The sequence below is a fragment of the Ochlerotatus camptorhynchus genome, unplaced genomic scaffold (genome assembly GCF_037179485.1).
Source record: "Ochlerotatus camptorhynchus isolate MF236.1 unplaced genomic scaffold, CSIRO-AGI_Acam_v1.1 ptg000314l, whole genome shotgun sequence".
In the NCBI taxonomy this organism is placed as follows: domain Eukaryota; kingdom Metazoa; phylum Arthropoda; class Insecta; order Diptera; family Culicidae; genus Ochlerotatus; species Ochlerotatus camptorhynchus.
The window spans coordinates 762981-786150 of NW_027040802.1; the positions used below are offsets into that span (position 1 = coordinate 762981).

A 23170-nucleotide genomic window follows, 5' to 3' on the forward strand; every position below is an offset into this window, starting at 1 on the left:
GAGGAATTATGAAATATTCCATTCCTGCATTTCAGGAATGATCCGAAAACTTCAGGGAAATTTCGGAGTCATCAGGGATGTTTTTTTTTTAATATCAGGAATTTTTTTTGGATCATTGGATCATCCCCCAGGAATCTCTTTCATTCGGAATTATGTCCTTGTTTCTTACGACTGTTCCGTAAGCGTTCTGGTTTCCGACTTTCTTCAGATGTTTCTTCCAATTTACCTTAGGAAGTTTCTGCCAGCGTCTCCAGGAAGTTTCTTTCGTCTTCTCCAGGAAGTTCAATTAATTCTCCCAGAAATTTCTTTGGACTTCTTCTGGAAGTTTGACCATAAGCCAAAGGTTTTTTGTTCGACTTCTATTGGAAGGTTTTTCTAAGCTTCTTCTGGCTTGCCCTGGAAATGGCTACTTCTGGAAATTTACTTCCGGTTTCCGAAACTTTTCTGGCTTCCTTTGGATGTGATATCCGATTTTTTCCCGAAGGATTTCCCAGCTTTTCTCGAACTTCGTCCAGGAGAGCTTCATTCGTCTTTCTCTGGATATTTGTTCAGCTCCTTTCAGAAGCTAATTCAAACATTCCCCGGGGTTTTCATCCGGAATTTTCCGATCATAGTTAAAAAGCTAAAATTTTGTTTTGATTAACAGCTTTCTTAGTCTTAAAACACTGCAACGACTACGATGTAATCTAACCTAAAGAGCCTGAATTTATAGAAATTAGGCTCTTTAATCAGACCGACATTTCGGCCATAGGTTGTGGCTTTTTCAAGGGAAAATATTGTTTGTCGTTATTGTCTATGGTTTAGTCGTTTTCCATATTTTGGTTTCATTTAAAGATATTTAATTGAAGAAAAAAAACACTACTTGGTCACAATTTTGATCACCACTTGAGAACAACGCTACAAATCCCAGTCGTCACCATCGTTAAAATTTTCACTTTAAAAAACGGCTATGATATAAAATTAAATAAATAGTAAATACCGATAAATACCGATTTTTTAATACACTTGATACCGACAAGCTTTAAAACAATCTGGCAACGCTGGACATAGCATCAAAAAGTGCTTAGTTTTGTGTTTCCTGTCAAAATGCGTGGTCTTACTCCGGAACAACGAAAAAGTATCGTGCACAAATGGTGCACTGTGAGCGGACTCTCCTTGAGAAAATTGGCCAAGGAAGAGGGTGTAAGTCCGGATATCGATAAAAAGATCAGGGATGCCTACAAACGAAAACCAGCGACTTCCGTTCGGGATGTTGTGAAAAAACTAGGGACCTCGTCGAGTAACGTCATGCGTGCCAAAGAAAGACTTGGGCTAAAAACATACCGGAAGCAGAAAAAACTCAAAAGGAACCCAAAACAGGCCGCGTCCGTGAAACCACGGGCCCGCAAACTCTACGATTCGTTATTGTGTCGAAATTCTGGGTGTATAACAGGGGGTAAGTCACTCTGCCACATTGTGCTAACACCCATAGAAACACACTTCGACACACTTCAAGCACCCTTCCACCGCATGACAACATTTTTTTTAATCAATTCTGGCACCACTGCAAATAATGTTTACATTCGATTGTTATTTTGTTTTGAAAAAAAAACCTGTAAAAAACGTCGAACCGTTCTGTCTTGAAAGGAAAATTTCTTGATCTGGATTGAAAACCTCCAATCCAAAGAAAAGGAAATACTAAACCGGTTAGGATCCACGAAAGCAGCGGCATCAGGATGCTAAAAATGTAAAGATGTCTTGCAAGAAAACCACTGCAACCGCAACGGAAAAGTGTCTGATTGTAAATCCTAGGTTCTCACCAGCGGCATCCCAATCACGGCCACTCCAATTAATTGCAAATGCACCCTTTGCTTGATCTTTCTTCTCGGGTGGCACGTACTCATTCGTCTTCCTCCTGCAGCGAGAGGACCAATGTCCGTGTCAAGAACTAATCTGTGGACAAGTAACCCTGAACGGTAGTGGCTGCTGATTAAAATTGGATCTCTACAGTTGCGAAACGCTTATGGTACTCTATTACTGATTCTGACGCAGCAAGCAAGTCAGTGGTATAGCTGGCTGTCCTTTCCATGTCTTACTCTGATATCCGGTGCTCTGGACTGAGGTCATTTTAGCTCCAAATAATCCTCCCGCCGGTTGTGCTATTTCTTTATACAAACAACAGCAAAGGAATCGCAGGGGGTCTGTCATTTTCAGCGTTATGTTATGATTGAGGATATGGTTGCCAGTAAATTTATTTTTTCTGTTGAAGTTTTGACAACTCCGTAAATACGATGAAGCACCCAGAAACACCTTCCGACACCCAAAAACACACATGAAACACAATAAACACAAACACAAGGTGGCAGAGTGCCTTACCCCCTGGTGTATAATAATGGACGACGAAACGTACGTGAAACTAGATTACAAAACGCTTCCCGGACCACAATTCTATACTGTAAGCGAAGGCAAGGCAAGGCATCCCCGAAACGGAGAAGGCAATTTTACCGAAAAATTCGGTAACAATGTTATGGTTTGGCAGCCAATATGCCAGTGTGGTAAAACATCTAGTCCGTACATCACAACGGAGACGATGAACACTCAGAATTACGTTAAGTAATGTCTCCAGAAGCGATTGTTGCCAATGATCAGGCAGCACGAAGGTCAAGTAGTATTTTGGCGTGATTTGGCGTCATGTCATTACGCAAAGGACACTTTAGAATGGTACAAAAGTCAAAATGTATGTTTCATGCCAAAATACATGAATCCGCCGAACTGCCCGGAGGCACGTCCAATCGAGACTTTTTGGGCTTTAACCAGAGTAAAGCTTCGAAAATTAATAAAACCAGCGGACGACATCCAAAAATTCAAAAAAGATTGGCCAAAAGTGGTCAAAATGGTGGGAAGTACCACTGTGCAGAAGCTAATGGGTCATGTTCGAGGAAAAGTAAGGAGTCTTGGCTATGATTAAATATGTTGATTAAACGAGATCATTTGAAATACAAATACAAATATGATTTGCCAAATAAAATTATTAAAACTTTAAAAAAACATGACTTTTTTGTTATTTTGAAAGTGTGCTTATACTTTCTGGAACAGTCTATATATTTGTAGGCATGACTGATGGGTTGAACGACCGGCTGCTGTCAGCTCGATTAAAGACTACGTCACTTTGTATTTAAAATGTTTTAACTAATTACTTTCTTCCAAAATGTGGCAAATCGGGGATGGCACAGCAGTAATGCTACAAATCCGCACCAACTTCCTTTTTCTTCTATTTTGACTCCGAACTTTCATTTGTTTTGTTATTGTTTTGTGATGCTTTTCGAGTTGTCATGGCCTTTTCCGAATATTTTTTTTTATTCATTGCTTCAAAATTTCGTTGGCATTGACTATCAGTAACGATTGCAAATGGTAATCAACTCTGCACACTGTGCCGAAATACAGCACGGCACACTTTCCAGTACATGGGGCACACGTTGACAATTATGACACAAAAAATATTATATAAAACGACAGCACTGTTCAGTTTTTCAAATCGTACTCATTATAATGGTTACTGCTTTGTTTACTTCAAATACTGAAAATTAAAAACATTCTATGGACAGTTGACTTTCGATCTCGCCTCTGGTGAACCATTGTCCCGACCGAATCATCTCGGAGTCTTCTGCAGGAGATTGTCTAACGTTACCTATTACGCTGCCGTTTCTATTGCAAAGAAAATACAGCACGTTCGGCGGACATGATTTCTATTGAGATCGCTACGTGCTGGATGGATTGTACTGTGCCACGAATGAGTTCTCCCGATTTTTCCCCACCGGCTCTTCTCGTCCAGCCTCACAAATGCTTCCAAGAAGGACATCACAGTATGCAGCAAGAGATGGCAAAATACGATCGATTAGCTTCAGGACAGACGCATTGCCTTCGCCAAGGTTCGGAAGAATGTTATCATGTCATTCGGAGACAAAAAGCATTGTATCAATTGAGTTCGTAGTTCTAAAGGAGAAAAATACATCAGCATTAAATAAAATAAAATAATTGGAGTTTCGGTTATGCAGTCTGGATAGTTCAAACTATATGTTTAACTGTCCAGCGTTTCGGCAGTTTTGGAAGCTTTTGTCGGGGGAAATTAATTCTACCGTGATTAAATTTCCCTTGAGGAAAGCTGCCAAGAACAGCCGAAACGCTCGGTAGTTACGCCGTGGTAGCCGCGATATTGATGCCTTGTTTGACAGATTTTAGCTCATTCGGCACAGCATAGGCATAGATTTCGGTACAGCTAAATCCCTCGATGTGCAGAGTTGAATACCCCTTGGACGATTGTCAATTTCGGCTGTTAAAACTGATACCAAATGCAAATTTGTCTCTGAATTGGCAATATCAAACTCTCTGTCAATGTCAATAGATGGTCCTAATTATTGTCCAAGTCACGGAAATGCTTCGTTTCGGAGCTATTAATTTTGTCCCGCTAGATTCCATTCCTGGACCATAGTGACATTGCATTGGAGCACATTTGTGGAGAACGACTAATCAAATATGTGGAAACCCCTAACCGGAAGCAATTTCTGGCTACACAACTGTAAGCTGTTTGTCACCTTCATCACAGATGTATCAATTGCTTAGTGCTAATGAAATATTATAAATTACACCAACAGTATGTACTAACCCAGTGATTGCGAGCTAATATTTAGAAACTTAGTTAGCAAGACATTGTATGTTTGTTCAAAATATTCGACAGCACAGTTTCGGTCGAGGTTGGTGCAAGTGATGAATTCACGTATTTTTTTTAAAGGGGAGCATGAAATACAAAAATGCCTCTTTTTATTCAGCGCATTAAAAATTCATGCTCCACAAATCAACAACTATGACGCCACATTGAGGTAGAATGTAGTGACCATACCATAATTACCGGGCAACTAACGTGCACTTGCATAAATTAGTCATCCGCCATGGGATTCTCCATCAATCCCGACTTGGATGCGATATCAACATGCGTAGTTCTTTCCGACTCCCATCGCACCTGAAGTTGGCCGATGACTGAGTTCAGGTCGGCAGGGGAAAAAACTGAATCAAAACTTATGCTGCAGCTGACTCATCACAGAACTTAATTACCACTTTGGACCCTACACACTTCTCCACCTTTCGCTTGTTCCGTAATAAATAACAAAGCAAGCTATGCTGAGTCAAAGTGCCAACGCGATCCATCACCGCCTACTGCGTCCAAGTTCTAGAGAGTGTGGCTGGCGTTCATGGTCCTACACATTCTACTCACACACACACACAGTCGTCCCAACAAAAGCTCGCTCATTTGGGGGGCCATGCTTCGCTGCACGCATTTCCTTCCTTCCTATCCCACGATCGTACCTAACATCATTGCTACATGCAGACCAAACGTGGAAAAAGTGGCAGTTTGGTAAAACTTATCAGCGAATCAGTCTCTCTCTCGAATTCGATCTTGGAGAGAAAATGTGTTTTCTGATTGTAAACAGTGCAAAACATGCATTTAGCCCATTCACGATCAAGCATAGTAATGGGCAGGTGCAGCTCCGATCGTATAATCACGCTCACAGTACCACCATGTTAGGTGGGATTTTTGCTTCCAAATGCCTGACTTTCAATGATCAAATTTGGATTACATCGATGGAAAAAACAACAAACTATCGAAACGTCATCGCGTGATGTTGATGATGATGATCATCAAAAGCAACCCGACCAACCGAACCGATGCGGCGATGCCAACCCCGACAAAGGCGACGGACAACGACGGGTTGGTCAGTCAGTCAGTCAGTCAGTGAGTCTGGCACATGCTCGTGCAGTTTTCAGTCCATTGTCGGCTTTTGCGTTGTAACGATCGGTTCCGTCGCCGTCGGTAGAGGAGTTGCCCCAAAGTCAAACTCCAGTGCTCCGTGGTTTCTGAGCGGTTTTCTCCGTCAATGCCTACTGGGCGAAATTATCGAAATGAGTATCTTGTCCAAAATTGGTGCAGTAATGGACATCGCAGTGACCTTCGACCGGTCGGTTAGCAACCGAGCGATCTGGTGAAAGAGAAGCAAAACAAAGTGCAGAGCATAATTATTATTGTCGGTGCGTGTGCTTGGAAAGGCGGAATCGATTGTTCTCGGCAGAACGCAAACCGAATCGGAAGGAAGCAACGGAAAAGGAAGTGAAACGCCACGTGCGGAGTGATTTTTGTTTTCCAACCGATCTCGAAAAAAGGTCGATCATGAAGCTGAGCAAGATCTTCAACCACAAGTTTGTGCTCGGCAGTTGCAATCTCATTTTCATGGTAATTGAGCTGTGTCCTCGTTGTATTTTTGTTTCGTTTACTTCATTTTCACGACTCATATGTAAGTTTTGATAATATTCAATCGTCGTCGATCGCGAAAAAATTTCCCATTGTGTAAACTGCCACTCGCGGTCTGCTCTGGTTACGTGGGGTTCGCAATCAAATGGATCAATGTAGGTAGCAGTGAGTGAGTGATGGCCAGTTCCGGCCCTCGGCTCACCTGGGGCAACCTGCGAGAGGGTGAGATGATCGGAGGTTTTTGCTTTGTTCGGGTTTTAAATGGTGCTGGATTCAGAAGTGTCACACGCGCACCGGAATGGGAGGATGACGGTAATTGGATTTTAATGATGCATTGTCGTTGCAATGGTTATGTTCAGACGGCTAATTGCCTATATTCAAAAATAATTGAGTGTGATTTCAATCTATAAAGACTAAATTCTATTTGGAGCTATCCGTGAACCACATAGACATTGCCCCTCCCCTTGCATTGGGGGGAGGACTGGCAGTGTATGGCAGCTACAAATCAAGACCATGCTGGAGGTGGCTGGGTTCAATTCCCGGTCCGGTCTAGGAATTTTTAGGGTTGAAAAATTTCTCGACTTCCCTGGGCATAGAAGTATGATTGGACTTACCACACAATCATACCAATACAAAAATGGTACAGACATCGAAAGCTCTCAATTAATAACTGTGGAAGTGCATCTAGAACACTAAGTTGAAAGCACGCAATAAGCTAATATGCGATATTCAATAAGCTTGAAATTCGAAGAAGAAGAAGAAGAAGAAGAAGAAGAAGGAATAGTTCAATCATTTGAGTTATCGTTCGGATATGATATTTTTACTAGGGGGAGGCATGCTATCTTTAAAGGCGACTTTTATAAAATTTGATTTGTCTAATATTCTGGTTAAACGGATACTCGGTTAGGATCTGTTAGAATGGTCCATGGTTGATAGATGTATTGCAATAGATCGCTGGATAAAAGAATAATTGACATTTCCCAGTAAAGATTAGATTACTTAAGTCAATTGAATTTGAAGCTAGTAATAGCTTTTTTGCAGCTGAGGATTACTAGCTGGAAAATTCAGAAATCACCTGAAGTCATATATAAAAATGATAACAATATTTAAATCAAATTTAAAAGAAAATGTCAACAGGAACTCCAGATAACATCAGAAAGGATTCGAGAGAATCTTTGAAGGTACTTCACAGATGGACTCCAGTATGATTCCACAGAATCCTGGGCAAGACCCCAGAAGATGCTGAAAAAGATTCTTGGGAAAGCATCTAGAGAATCCTCAAAGGATTTCTGGGAATCCTAGGAAGGGTGCCCGAACATGTGAATCAAGCTAAGTAAGTCAGAATCAAAGAGACTTCCGGATAACACATTTTGAATAGGTACTTTATAAAATACATTTCAGAATAATCTCAAGAGGATAACCAAAGGATTCAAAGAATACTTGCAGCAATCACATTCAGGGAGTTCAATTTAAAATAATTTCAGATTTTCCGGAATCCTTCTTAGGAATCTCGGAAGTGTTCCGTAGAACTCTCTGAAGTCCTTCATGAAGCTTTGGGAATATTTTCCGAGATCCTCCAGTACCCCCTTTCAAGGCATCAGAATTCACCGGAAATCCTCTTGAAATTTCTTGGAATCTTCCTTGGGTGCCTACAAAATCCTCCCCAGAATTATCTGGCATCCGCTAGTATTTTTCAATAAAATCCTTCCTAGAATTCTGCAGAATTCTTCATAAGATAGTAAAGCATTCCTTCTTTGTTTAATCTCACTATTTTAACATAAAACATTACAGGTACCTGGATATAATGTTATGGGAATTTGCGGGGCAAAAAAAAAACTCGCCTTTGTTTTGGTTCGTTCGATAGGAATAGAGAAAACACGTTTATTAGAAAGTAGCAAACATAGACCAAAAACAGGGCTGAGCAAATTCTGAAGTTACACTAGTCAACACTCCCCCTCTCCCTAACTAGGAATTTGAGAGATTCCGAAAACTACTTTCAGTTGTCCAAGGGACCGCCTTTGTCAGCACGTCTGGTTTCTGGTCACCCGAACGAATGTATTTCAGCTGCATTGACGAGTGCACGGATGGATTTTAGTTCACTCACTCGACAAAAAGTGACACAACAGCGGGGCCCTGTTTACTAAAAATGAACACATATGTGATATACATATATGAGTGAGTGAACTCAAATCCATCCGTGCACTCGTCTATAGTGTGGTTCTCGAGCTGCTCTCTGACAAAATGATGTCGCACGTCGATGTGCTTACTTCTTGGCGAGTACCCGATCTCCTTCTCTGCTAGGCATATCGCACTACGATTGTCGCAGTGAATGACAATTGGCTCACGCTATGTCTGAAGCGAGGGGGGCGACACATCTAAATCTCAAGTTTAGATGGTCGACAAATCTCACACTAGCGAATCAATCTTCGAACAATCTTCTTTCATTTGTCGCATCTACTTGCATCGCTCATCAATTTCGTCCCCCTCGGTCTGAAGGCACTTTTTTTGCAACATTCATGTACCTCAGATTTTCCTTGACAGGATGTTAGTATTGATCCTGTGATGGTTTTAAAATATTTCATCTTGGGTTTTTTTAGAAAAAGTGTTTTGCAGTTAAACAAGGTTCAAATGATGATTGAATTGGCGTTGACGGCGACTCTGTAGCTCTTTACTCCTATGAGAAAATCCATAAGCAAACGTCAGACTGTGCGTGAAACATGGCGGACTTTGTACTATCCTTTCACTCCACCGAAAATTCCCATAAGAAACTGTCTTTATTTGGTGCAAGAGCAAATTTTTCGACGGTGCCGTCAACGCCAATTAATCTAAACGGCATTAAAGAGTTCTCTTTGACTCTCAAGTAAGATCCGTATTGATTATGTCAACTTTGACCAAAATCAATTAATATTTTTTGCTAGAACAACTTCTTAATTAATTTCTCTTCCCTCTTAAGAGTAAAAGAGAAATAAACGAGCAGGACAGTCGGAGGCAGCCACGTAATCGTAGTAGGCATTGATTTTCGTCCTGTTTCAAGTGTTTTTGTTTTTATTGAAGGTATCGTGTAGAAAATCTGGAAAAAAATTAAAAAATAAGTTCATGAAGAAAATAAAGAGTTTGTTTGTTGTGCTTCGAAAAAACGTCTCTGTAAAAAAAAATCAAGCCACTTTAGTAGCGACGATCGTTGAAAAATTTTACTGGAGTTCAATAAAGGAGATAGTAGGTATCCGAAAGTTTTGTGTCCCGTACTCAGCAGGTGGTGAAGGTGGCATTTGCCACCAAAACATCCTTAGGGGTGGAAAACTTGCTTGGATTTAAAAAAAAAATATATGTTTGACTCAATGGCGAGATTGAAAATAAATTCTGGCCACCATGACGAATTGGTTTGAAAATCGTCTTTCAGATAATACACGAATGAAACTCACATGAGGTTAGCTACTTTTGCCCAGTGAGTTTAGGTAGTCCTAACCTTGAATTACTACAGAATCGTTAGAGCTTCATTGCAATTCCCATATTTTGAATAAGGAAACATTCAGGTAGGTTCATCGACTTTCTAGGAAATTCTGCGAACTATAGGGAACTGTAGTGAATTTTAGGAAAGTTCGGCAAACTTTAAATAAGTTCCTCCAAAGAAGCAGATAAATTCAACAACTTTCAGAGAAGTTCATTGAACTTCAGGAAAATTCTTCAAACTTTAAAGGTGTGCTTCGCTCTCCAGATCTGCCAACTTCAGGGACATTTTGTGAGCTTCAGGGGAGTTGAATGTCTTCCTGGTAAGTTCTACGAACTTCAAGAGAGTTCTGGGAACTATTGCAACATTATATGCATTTCAATGATGTTCTACAAACAGTTCTTTAAACGTGAGGAATTTTTTGCAAACTTTAGGATGGTCTGTGAAACACAGGGAAAATTTAATAACATTAGGAAAGTACTATGAATTTAAAAAAATATCTTAGAATTTCAGGAAAAAAAATCAAGAACATCAAAGAAAATCATGAAAGTTTGAAGAATTTCATCGAAGTTCAACGAAATCAAGGAAAAACTTATGAACAGGGATTTGAACTTGAATGTAACTTCTATAAGCAGTATCATCGGGTCGTTGGTGGAACAACTCCCACTCCATGTCTTAGAAAACAGCATACGCAATTTGGATTCGCTGGTCGCCATTGTAGGTGCTTGATAAACGCCATTGCCTGATTGATAATCGTGCAGTTTTTGAAGGATGAAATTTTAATCATCAGCTAATGAAAAACAACACATCGCTGATTTTCGATATGTTGTGTAAAAAAGCCTAATTTTTTTAAGAAAAATATAAACACACCCTCTATCTACACACAATGAAAACCATAATAAACGAATACAATCAATGTTTTCAAATATAAAATCTCAATTTTTTTTTTAATATCATTATGCTTCATAATTACAAGTACTTTTAAAAACCTTTCATTTGATATTTTGATCTTTGAAATTGGCCCAGTTGTTCAAAAGTTATAAATTTTTGAAAAAAGTCATTTTTGAAAAAAATAAGGATCAAAACTACCATTTCCTACCAAATTCTGAGAACCACTATATCGCTTTGCAATGGAATGGCTCAATAATAGTAAATTTAGAGACGAAACCATTGTTTAATTATTTTATTATTTTAAACATTCTGACATTGTTACGATATCTGACGGTACCGAAGAGGGAATCTTACTGTATCATTGAAACTTAGTGTTTTGACAACTTTAATACCTTTTTGAATCATTTTCAGCTGAATTTGTTTCGATCCGTAACAGTTTTGTATAATCAATATACGCCTTTGTTAACAGCTAAGTAAACTTCAAAACACTTTTTCTCAAAAAACCCAAGATGAAATATTTTAAAACCTTCGCAGATTTGATTGTAAGGATCAATGCTAACTTCCTGTGGAGATAAAACTGAGGTACATGAATGTTGAAAAAAGTGCCTTTATACATAGCGTGTGGCTCCTTCACACCTTGTAAGTTGCGGCTTACCTGCCAACCTATAGCTGGCCTGATTTACCCCGGCGGGCGGCTACGAGCAGAGTACTTCCCCCAAAGACGTTCGGATTTCGATGGATTGATAAGAAAAAGAGAAATAAATATGCAATTTAAGACGTCTATTGACTAATCTGAACTTCCCTTTCTACTCACTGATTCTCGGTGACACTCGCTGGGGCCCTACGACGATAGCGGCGGCGGTTGCTGTTCGTACTGCTTCACGTCGGCTCCAGACACGGTCTATGTCGAGTGTTTTCTCCTTCAACACTTCCAGCTGCCTAGCAGCGGTCCTTGGCGTTTAGTGGGGGGATGAGCGAGGCTCCTTTATCTGAACCCTCTACGCCTGAACCGTCATCAAAAAACTTTTGCTTCGTCTTCGTTCGGCTTCCCGGGAACACTGCCTCCGGAGACTCCACCGAACGCTGTTCCTGTTCACTGAGAAAAACTGCATCGCGAACGAATTTCACTGTTTTCGTCTTTGGCAGGTACACTCGATATCCTTTCGACTGATATGCAAAGCCAACAAAGATTCCCGGTTCGGACTTGGCATCCCACTTACGCCTGCGTTGCTTGGGAATATAGCACATCACCTTCGAACCGAAAACCTTCAGTTCTGACAAATCTGGTCGCTTTCCAGTGAAACGCTCCTCCGGCGTCTCCGGAACACCTTTGGTCGGTGATCGATTTATCAAGAAGGCGGCCATCGCCGCAGCTTCCGCCCATAAACTCTTATCCAGGCCTGTATCCAGCTACAAACAACGAGCTTTCTCTACGACGGTCCTGTTCAGGCGCTCCGCTAGCCCATTCTGCTCCGGATTATATGGACGAATGCCGCAGCTGCGCAAGAACCGTTTCATACCAGTGTTTTCATATTCGGTGCCATTATCGGTACGAAGTCCTTTGATCCTTTTCCCGGTCTGATTCTTCATTAGAGCTTTGTACTCTTTGAAGCATTCGAGTACCTCTGTTTTCGACTGAAGGAAATACACGACCAACTTGCGGCTTGCATCGTCGATAAGTGACAGAAAATATCTACTTACGCCGATCGATACCTCCTCCATCGGACCGCACAGGTCCGAGTGGACTAGCTCCAGCATCTCGGTCGCACGAGTGCCTTCGTTGTTGAGCGGCTGTCGAAAGCGTTTCCCTTCCAAGCAAGTGACACAAGCAGGAATCTTGGCGTTACCAAAATCAACTCCATCTGCCAACCTTCGGAGCTTCATCAAACTTTGCTCGTTTAGATGGCCCATTCTCCGATGCCACAGAATGATGTCATCCTTCGACTTCGTAGCACACGACATTTGCTTGGTTGCTGGTTGTCTCCTGACCAACGGCAACCAACTCGCCACTAATGGACCGCACCTCGCATGCATCCTTCGTGAACTGAACACTATAGCCCTTACTGCACATCCTACTAACCGAAAGAAGCTTGATCGCAATATCCGGAATGCACAATACATCGGACATCGTCAAGTCGCAGGACTCTCCTCCAATGTCTGCTTCTAGCCGAGTTTCTAGCTCCACACTTCCGGTAGCGACTACGGATAGTTCGACGTCGTTGGCTACACTCAAGCACTGTGACGTTTCCTGTACATTCAGCAAAAATGCCTTACAACTGCACATGTGCGATGTACACACTTAGAAATTATCGCCGACTTCGGTAATTTTTACCGAAATCTGAACAGCTGAACTGTTCGGTAAAATTTATGCAATTCAATTCAATTGCTTTTCAGCTACTTTGAAACTAAATCTCCACTAAAATGACAAGATTTGATCATTTAAACAAGGTTGAACATGTTTTCAAATTATTTTCAAATTCAAAAGCCTTTAAAATGAAGGTCAAAGTTTTACCGAACATTCAGCTGTTCTGATTTTGTTAAAATTTACCGAACACGGAACCAAAATCTTAGTGTGTAGCTCCTGGATCGAAGAACCAGTCCAATTCACTCTTCTCCGGGTTCTCAAAGGTGATCATCGCTGCGTTCCTTTTATCGGATTTATCCTTCTTGTCCTTCGGTTCATTCGGTCATTTCTGCTGACACTCCGCAGCAAAGTGATCAAATTTCTTTCACCTGACGCACTGGATCTTGGTTTTTTCAGTCTTCTTCATACGACCAGCCACATTTTTCTTGCTGTAGAAAGCTTCTCCGAACACTCCGTCTATCGAATGCTTGTTAACTTCCGCTGCAATCCTATTCGTCGCGTCATTCCATCATCCCGAAAAGCATCCTGCAGCTTCATCCAAGCTTGCTTCGCCGTTTTGGCACTCTGCACCAGGCTGTAATTAATCGGCTCTATGTCGAGACCAGAGGTGGCAACAGTACATTTTTTGAAAAACCATCGTCCAGAGCGAAACAAAACAGTCAGCACACGGGCGACCGTGTATAACTACATTCCAAGCGAACAGCGGAGATAGAGAATAAATAAAATCTCGCAGCCTGATTTTTCCAAACAGTTTATTGTAATGAAATTTCAGCTGCAGGCTTGCGTGTGACAGTAAATTACCAACTCCCTTATTTACGCATAATTTTAACATTTATGCTTATGAGTGGTCAGTCTTCATTCTTATCTTTTAATTCCATGCAATAAACATCAAATAAATGCAGTAATTAGCCAGAAATCAGCAAAATTCTACACGACATAAATTTATGTCGCGCGCGCCGACGGTCTTGTCTGCTTCTTTGTGCGAAAATGTTCTGTCGCTGGCAGAAAACAGTTTAGAAATGTCATGACATTTTTGCCGCTTGCCAGTTTGTTTTTGTGTGTCGTCACAATGGTTATCGCAAAATGTATCAAATGTTAAGGAAAAAATGTTAAACTCCAGGACTCGTGCCACCACTGGTCGAGACATATCGTCTCCAATCCTCGCTGTGAAACTGCGTCTTCCGGATCCTGCTCCTGCCGCATGACTGCGTTCCATGTGCCTTCCCGGATCATCAGCATCCTGGTGGTAAACGCCCACGTCGAATAGTTCTCCCGGCCACGCAACCCGTCTGTCCGATACTGAACCACCCAGAGCACTACATCCCTGGCTGTTAACCACCGTCGCTGCTACAGCTGATCTGCAGGCAACAAAGGGAATGGACTACGAGTCGAGATGGGTCTATTGTCCGGTCTCCGCAGCGCAGACGTAAGGGATAGCAGCCAACATCATCATCCAGCTACCTACGGTCGATCGGCATCGAGAGCGGCAGATGAGACGAGCGAAAACTGTTCGAAGCGAGGATGGACCGAATGGACGGAGATTTGTACAGCGCGAGAGGGAGATTTGGTCTACGCGATCATGGGTCAAGCGATGACCAGATAGCGAGTTTGAATTCAGTTGTTTTCGGTAGCCGTTGAAGACGGTCGATGCTCCCATCGGGGACGAACATTTAAATTGTTAGAGTTAAGTTGTTGTTCTGTGTAGTAAATGTAGTAAAGGGAATAAATGTAGTTTTATACTTGTGTCGCGAGTTTGCCAAACCAAGTGATTGCCCAGTGTACTAATTTGGGAGAAACATCAACCGGATGGTTCCGAAGAGACCAGAGGAAATCCAATCGCCATTACGTCCAGTATCCCCGCACCTCACTTCCCCAAGGAAAACTACCAGCAGCCAACCAGAACACAGGCGGTAATTAACCAACCGGTCTCGCCCCCCAAGCAGTGTTGGAGTCGGCGGATGATATCCACTGCCAATCGAAGGAGGTAGGAGCCGATACCCAACACCGTCCAATACTGGCAGCGCAATACTCCCTCCAACTGCACCGATTCTTGCTTCCGCCTGGCTCCCGGCTGAGCCTCCACCGTTGCCTCCACCCATCGACATTTTAGCACTTGAAACTCGCGGAAAAACGGAAAAACTCAAACTCGAAACTCGAAACGTAGCTGCGCAATAAACTTTTTAATTGTCTGTCTTTAGTTGTTTGTCGGTGCTGGGACTACCCATTAAATGAGTAAAAATATTAACCATTTATGAGTATTTGTTATTCAAAAATGAATACTTACTACTTGGTTTTGTATTTGTAATTACTCATAAATGGGTAAAATTTTACTCATTTAATGGGTAGTCCCAGTTTCCCTCGAAAATGCTTACTTTGTAGTCATTATTGGGTATTTTGCGGTTACCGTGTATGGGAATTTGCGGAGCAAAAAGAAAACGCGCTTTTGTTTTGGTTCGGTCGATTAAACGCTGTCCAGACTGGAGAGTTATAACATGTTATAACGGTTGTCAAATAATTGCAACACAGAAACCACCATCAAGATAGCGTTATAACATGTTATAACTCTGTAGTCTGAACGTACTATTTAGTACCTTGGTTGAAGGTGGTCTATAGAATTCTAAGCAGCTTCATTTTTAAGTCGTTATAAGAACTTGAAAGTTCCGGTACCATAATTGAAGAGCATTCTAAGCAGCCTCTGGCGGAATTTGAACGGATGTTTTAGAAAATAAATTAAAAAAAGGTTTTTGTCCTCTACACCAATTCTATATTTAGTTCGCACTTTTATGAAAGTTATTCCTAAAGGCAGGTATAAATGTGTATTGATTTATCAGCATTAGTAGTAGTAATGGAGCTGTCGGAAGAATTAAACCCAGTCCTTCTGCGTGAGAGTCTCAGCACGAACCACTTCGTCATCTGAAATATATTAAAGTGCGCTGTTGTCCCGCCTATTGTTGGAGTTTTCTGAGCCAGCTGACTGACTTGAGTACGAAACACAACACCTTGATGAATTTAAATTGGTGTTTGCCACACATGGTATTCCATCCCATTGGTGGCGCAGTGGTTAGCAATCGTAGATCACATGCCGACAGGGTGCCTTCCATTCATTTTGACTAAAAATATGTTTTATGAAATTATGGAATAATAAGATAATATGACGATATTTTGTATGTGTAAGTAATAAGAAAAGATTGTAAAGTTTGTGTTTGACACATCAAACCTGCAAATTTAGCATTGACAGAGTCACAATAAGCGTTTTTCTAATCGCCTCTTCGCGAAGAGTGAAGAGCGAAGAGTGGGGGAGATAAATTACAAAATCGCTTATTACGACTCTCATGTAGCAAAATTGGAAGGTATTATGTGTCAAACACAAACTTAAAAATCTGTTCTTGTTGTTTACACAATCAAAATATTTTCATAATATCTTATTATTCCATAATTTCTTAAAACATTTTTTTAGTCAAAATGAATGGAAGGCACCCTGCATGCCGAATACATATTTACGTACATTAAATTTTGTTACAAAAAAAGATTTGTGCGGATTGCTTCATGTGACTTGAAAGTTCTATCGGAACTTTATTTGAACTTTATGGAACTTGAATGTTCTGTCGGAATTTTATTTGAACTTTATGGAACTTGGAAGTGTTGAATGCGGAACTTTTGGTTACTTGGGGTACGTTCAGACTACAGAGTTATACCATGTTATAACGCTATCTTGATGGTGGTTTATGTGTTGCAATTATTTGACAACCGTTATAACATGTTATAACTGCTCAGTTTGAACAAGGCATTATTAGAAAGTAACAAACATAAACGCTATTTCAAAACTACCCAAATTTGGGTAGAATCCACCCAGATCTGTCAAAACTGAACCTACTAAAAAATGGGTAAACTATGTTCGGATTGACAAGTTGACAAATGGACAACATTGACATGAATCCGATCGACTTTTTTCATTTCCGGAGTTGGTTGGAAATGCTAACATGAAGCTTTAGTGTGATGATTTATTAGCTAGAGAATGATCTTTTAGAAGAGGGTAGGTGGATAGTTCCGTTAGAGTACGGCAGTATGAAAATTGAATAGAAGTTGAAAATGAGCGAAGGGCCATTAAAGCGACAGTTTTCAAGATAGACGCACATTTTTGCCTAGCCCGTACGATGTACGCAGGGACTTGAAGTATGTCTCCAAGTCCACAGGCAAATGTTGTTCATTTGTCAACTTGTAACTCCCAACACAGTTTACCCATTTTTGGGTAGGTTCAGTTTTGACCAATCTGGGTGGATTCTACCCAAATTTGGGTAGTTTTGAAATAGCGTGTAGTCAACAAATGTCGGTCTACTGTACTCAAATTGTGTCTATAAATGGATGAAACTTCGTCCTATCGAAGATGAACCGGCATGTGGAATCGCGCTTCTTTTACACTCCTTATCATTCATATGTAACCATAGGGTTGACGTCACTTCCACTTCTCGCGTAAACACTGATGAGGATTTAAAGAGATAGTGTTTTTCATTGATCCATATAACATCTAGATAGAGTTGGAATTAGGGCCTAGCAGCTTTTGTAAACAATGACTTCTATCGATGATTTCTAGAAATTCAAGGCTCGCCCAAGCAAACCAACATCCTCATTGGGTAGGGAAAAACTTCCCCTATCGGATGGTTATGTTGGTCTGCGTTGGCGTGCCTTGAGTTCCTAGAAACCATCGATAGAAGTCATTGTTTACAAAAGCTGTTACGCCCTAATTCCAGCTCTATCTAGACATAAATCACGAGTGCAATAGATCATCTCACGACCACACATATCAAGCTGAACATTGCATTAGGTCCTAGGTAACATTGACAGATTCTCTTCGTCGACTTTCTCTTTGCATCCTCATGGCCATGTTAGGACATACCCAGCTATTTTCAGCTCACAGATCGACGAAAGATCTATCTATATTCTAATACGAAAAACATGACAAGGAACGGTTCTATACCCAAGTTATTAACGAAAGAGAAATCCGATTAAGAGAATCGATCAATGTTACTTTGGACCTAATGCAATGTTCAGCTTGATATAACGAAATGTAAATTCAAGTGATAGCAAGCCGAACAATGAATTAGCACCTTAGCAACATTGACAGATTCTCTTAGTAGATTTTTTCATTGCATCCCCACGTTCATGTATAGATACCACCGACAAACCGACATGAATGACCATAGCAAAAACAATAAAATTTCTAACCAAGGCACACTTCTGACATCTGGCTATTTCGTGTAAATTTAAGCGCAATATCGCATAGACTAGCAATATTGTATGCAAGCTTGTAAACGATTTCGCTTTTATGCCAAGTATAGCTCAAAATTAAACGAAGGGAGATTTTAAGCGATAGTTAAAATTCAGATTTTTTTCTGTCTAGTTCGATAAAAGAAGCTATTATCTAGCATCCAATACGGCAAACTCGGCAAGAAACGGATTTGTAGCCAAGTTATTAACGAAAAAGAAAGTGGACGAGGAGAATCGATCAATGTTACTTAGGACCTAATGCATTGTTCGGCTTGATAGTTTTTCGACGGGCCTATAAGCAACAATCAATACGAAACTAACGATTTTAAATTGGCTCACTACTTGACTAGCCTATTGGTTCCATGCAAATCCAATTAACGTAACCCATTCTAGTCGAAATTCTAGCACCGATAAACTGACATGAATGATCATACAAATTACAAAGAAATTTCTGCTCAAAGTACAAAACTGACATCGCTGCACATTTGAATCGGCCGTTATGGATTCTCGATCAAGATTTAAGTTTAAGTTTCATGTCGGTTTGTCGGTGATCATATAGCGGATCGGGTATCAAGATTGGGTTTGCTTGTTTACTGAGAAACGTCAGTTTGATCGATTGTTTTTAAAACCTACCTCAGATTGAGGTTCGAACTGACAAAAAAATTCGTTTTCGCACGCACCCGAGAATAAACGCTGTAACAAGTGTAAGCGTTGCGTCCAAGATTGGTGAGATTAATCGCGTGTAGTTTTCGTATATTTAGTTATTAAATTCCAAGAAAAAGTTTAAATGTTCCCAGAATCCTCACGAACGCAGCCAGTAGGAGACACTTCGCTATAAACTGTAGAACAATGCCACTAGCCACCACCAGAGCACGCTGTGTGCAGTCATGAATGGACGTCCATAGGGGTGGCGTAATCGGGCCATTGCGTGGAGAATTCGTGGCACGTACGACGGTTCAACGGTCACGGTTCGGGGTCATCGTCCACCAAGAGGCACAGTCATAAGCCTGGTGTTTATTATAGACTACGGTTACATAGCGAAAGTCAAAGCTAAAAATTAATAGTTTGAAGGTGAAAACTAAAGCTAAAGTGCTAAAGTGAGCTAAGTTGGAAGTTTGAAGAAGTTGTAGAGGAAGTTGCCACGTATCATTGGACAGCCACGACCTCGCGGTTTTACCGTAACATTTGCGTACTCAACGTGTTTTTTCCGGAGTCGCCAATTGCCGGTAGTGTGCCCGAATCGCAGTTCGAGAATCTGATCCCTCAGCTACAGTGTGCGCCACCAATCCAGGCAAGTCAACTTACCCTTGTGGTTCTTTGAAACCTCGAGTCCGTCACCATACTCGAGGGGCGTACGGGACAGGTAGAGCCGTCCACCCCTGGCCCAAGAAGGTGAGGCGGTACCAGAGGAAAGAGAGGAACGACGACTACGGCAGTGGCAGGTGAAGGGGCAACGAAGACAAAATAAGAGTAGTGCTAGCACAAGGTAGGAGTAGACATCTAAGGAAGTGGAAGACCGTCCGTGAAGTGAGTGTCGTCAAAACGAATAAAGTGGGAGTTTGTCTTAAGTGAACTTTGAGTGTTTTCTTGGTTCGCGGAATAATCACGAGCGTGTGCCGACCCTGAGGCTTGGAGACGGGGGTCTCATCAGTGCTGGGAGTAACACCGCACTGGCACGTTACAACGCGATAATTCCCTAATAGAGAGTGGGTATCTATGACCCATCCATCCCGAAGGGGTTAAATGAGCAAATTGTAAAACATGAATTCTGTACACAATATAACTAACTAAATAGATGACTAAATAAATGGAAAGCGTACTTGTTACAATCGTTAGTTCCGCATTGATTGTTGGTAGAACTTTGACCGCTGCAGTTGAGCTTTTCGGTAGCCAACGGATGTTCATTTGATCCGTAATAAGTCACTTATGAACCCTACTATATCTACACTGTGATTTACTGCACATGCTATAATTAAATTATACTCACACACCTGTCCCATGCCGACTTCCATGGGACCACCAACAACCGATTGCCGGACGATCAGAACGATGAATCGGCTCGGTGCGAAAACCTACACAGGTGGCGTGGCGCATGAATATGTAAATAAACGAACCCTGCGCGCGGGGGTGGAGCCACCATGTTGACGATATTCAACCGAGTGACTGATTGTGATGAGGAAACACGACAGCCTAAGTAGATAGGAGGAAATACGACGTGAAAAAGCGGCGCAGCTCGTTGGAATTATCGTTTACACCCTACTGTGTGTGTGTGCAGTAGGTGAACGACGATCATATTTGGGTATATGTAACATTTAATTGTGTGTGACCGTGTTGTTTATTTTCGCCAAGATGATGAATAATTTCGATAAAATTAATAACGAATCCCATTTATTTAATTATTGCTTGCATAACCGTTTCGATTGCATCTTTAATTCAATGAAAATGTATAAACAAAAGAAACTGATCCGGTAGAGAGAGAGAGGAAAAATGAGCATCGATCGTGGATCGATTTCAATGGTGACTTTGACGTTATACTTTTATATTATTTTTTTATCCATTTTGAGAAGCCACGCAATGCCTACTGCGATAACCTTCGCATCAATTTCGCTCTTCACTGTCATTCCCACAGCCTTCTGCGTGAATTCCAGTTTTGAAATCTGCTCTGCAGTATTCGGCGGCAGCCAGGCAGGTTGGACAATGCAAACAATGGCGGGTCAATGTCTCATTTGAACCAACAACTAGAACAAAACACTAACAAACTGTCAAAGCGAATTCCATTCGCAGTGCTTTCTCACATGCTTTCGATCGTAATCGTAGTCGGATGGATGGTATTAGTGGGCAGAGCGGTGTTAGCACGCAAACAACACACTGATGCAGTCAATTAATCAAGCCGCTGGCTGTCGGCTGTGAAAATTGCCCCAATTGCATAAATTTTCAATGAAAAATCCCTTCGGATGGTGGCGGCCGATAGAAATTGCACGAAACGAAACCGAAAGGGAAATTTTAATTGATGATGCATAACTTTTCGGTGGTTTTGTTTTTCCACCGAAGCTCAAAAGCCGAATTGCTCAAATTGTCAGACAATATCAATGTTGGAGAGAGATGGATTAGGGAGATAAACATCATTCGAAGACGGCCTTGTCGTTTTTATTTTCCTTCGACAACCGTTTTACAAGTGTTTCTTCAAATGGTCTCCAATTAGTGCTGCTTGATGGTTTTGCTCGAGCCGGCGCACGTTGCTGAAATTAACCATGTGAACTCGATCGAATAAATGCCTAACAAGGGGAAATTGCCTCGACTGTCTACTTGCACTTTTCTTCACTTTTCCTCCATCTTACCTTCATACCATTGTTTCAAGGTTTAGATCTTGTCGAAATTTGTAATGGAAGTGTGCAATTTTTTATTTGCAGCTCTGCGGCGTCACACTCCTCGCTACGGGATTTTACATGTTCACCGATGCCCCCCGGATATTGCTTTCCCGCCTACTGATCTCAGCAACCGAACACCAGAAAACTGCTCTCTCGGAGCTCGAGCAGCCGCTGTTCTACTATGTAGCTCTTGGTCTCACCATAGCAGGCCTGATCGCCATAACTGCAGCCCTACTTGGATGCTGGGCATCCTGCATGAACACATACTGCGTACTGACCATCGTAAGATCACTTCATTCTTTAAAATTCTTCTTCACCTCACTTGAACCGCACCATTCCAGTACTTCCTCATCATTCTCGCTCTCCTGATCGCCGAGTTCGGCGTCTGCCTGATGATCACCGCCTGGCCGCAGTGTCTCGGTCTCAATCTGGACGAAACGGCCATGGTCAAAGCGCTGCAGGGCAGCTACGGTGTCCCGGATCATGAGCAGTTTACCGCCGCAATGGATCTGGCACAAACCATCTTCGAGTGCTGTGCCATCAACACGGCCATCAACTACGACACCTCGCTGTGGAAGCTGCAAAGTCTGGGCAAAAAGGAACTGACAGTGCCGCTCACCTGTTGCCGGCTGCAGAATCGCTACGAGTTCTCCGCCTACCTGGATCCGATCCCGATGAACCTGACCCTCTGCCAAGCGCTGCAACCACACGACTACGAAGGCAACAGGCATTTGGACGTAAGTGTTGACGTTTCACGTTGATCATGTCTTGCTAAATCTCACTTTTCAGGGCTGCCTGCACAAGATCGAAGTGTGGTACCGGGAGCAGTATTTTCTGTTCCTGTGCGCAGGGCTGATCGTTGCCGTGGTGGAGTTCTGCGTTCTTCTCAGTATCATCCTCAGTTGTACGAAGCTGCCCCGGAAGTCGGCCGGTATGAGTCCGGAGCGGCTTCCGCCAACGACGGCGCTGGCCCGACAGAGACGACCCGGTGCGAGAGATAATATCTACGAGCGGGACCTGCCGACACCGATGCCGATACCGACGATTCGGGAGACGTACCTTCAGCCGAAGGACTACACCAAAGCAAGGCACGAGATTCCGTTCAACACCGGATCGCACTACTATCAGATCTCCAAGAGCTATCTGGTGTAGGAGGTGTCTTTGAGGTTGCAGAAGTGTGTTTGCATGTAACAAGATTTCGATAGATTCTAGGCTATTTAGAGGTAAGAATAAGTTTCAAGCATTGTAGGTTAACAGAGTAGATTTTTTTTTCTGGATGACATTCCCTTGATGAAGACGTTAAGGTACGTAGGAATCGTAGTACTCCACAGAGAATGAATCCATCCAGCTTGCATGCTGAGACAACATTTGACTTGACGATCGTCGGTTCCTTGACCTTGCTGCCTGCTCTATTAATTGCAATCGACAGCGTTGTCCAACAAATGAGAACGTCCCAAATTTGAGTAAATTTAACTCATAAATCACAAAGTCCAGGAACTCATCGATGTGTAAATTTACCTCTTGTTTTTCCAGGAAAAAGTAGAAAAGTAGAG

At 41.8% G+C, this 23170-nt stretch overlaps 1 protein-coding gene across 1 annotated transcript; it reads left to right on the forward strand.

Annotated features, from left to right (window-relative positions):
- Positions 1 to 6116: 6116 nt before the first annotated feature.
- Positions 6117 to 22811, forward strand: Tsp68C (Tetraspanin 68C). Its single transcript, XM_065229456.1, has 4 exons — positions 6117 to 6262; positions 21660 to 21899; positions 21959 to 22354; positions 22407 to 22811. The coding sequence occupies exons 1-4, from the start codon at positions 6200 to 6202 to the stop codon at positions 22767 to 22769; spliced, it is 1062 nt and encodes a 353-aa protein (XP_065085528.1). The 5' UTR covers positions 6117 to 6199; the 3' UTR covers positions 22770 to 22811.
- The last annotated feature ends 359 nt before the right edge of the window (positions 22812 to 23170 follow it).

Bases quoted from the DNA above. Each gene is read 5' to 3' on its own strand.
- Tsp68C (XM_065229456.1), top strand. From the start codon at position 6,200: ATGAAGCTGAGCAAGATCTTCAACCACAAGTTTGTGCTCGGCAGTTGC. The intron at 21,900-21,958 runs GTAAGATCACTT...GCACCATTCCAG, and splicing joins CATACTGCGTACTGACCATC to TACTTCCTCATCATTCTCGC. The intron at 22,355-22,406 runs GTAAGTGTTGAC...CTCACTTTTCAG, and splicing joins AAGGCAACAGGCATTTGGAC to GGCTGCCTGCACAAGATCGA.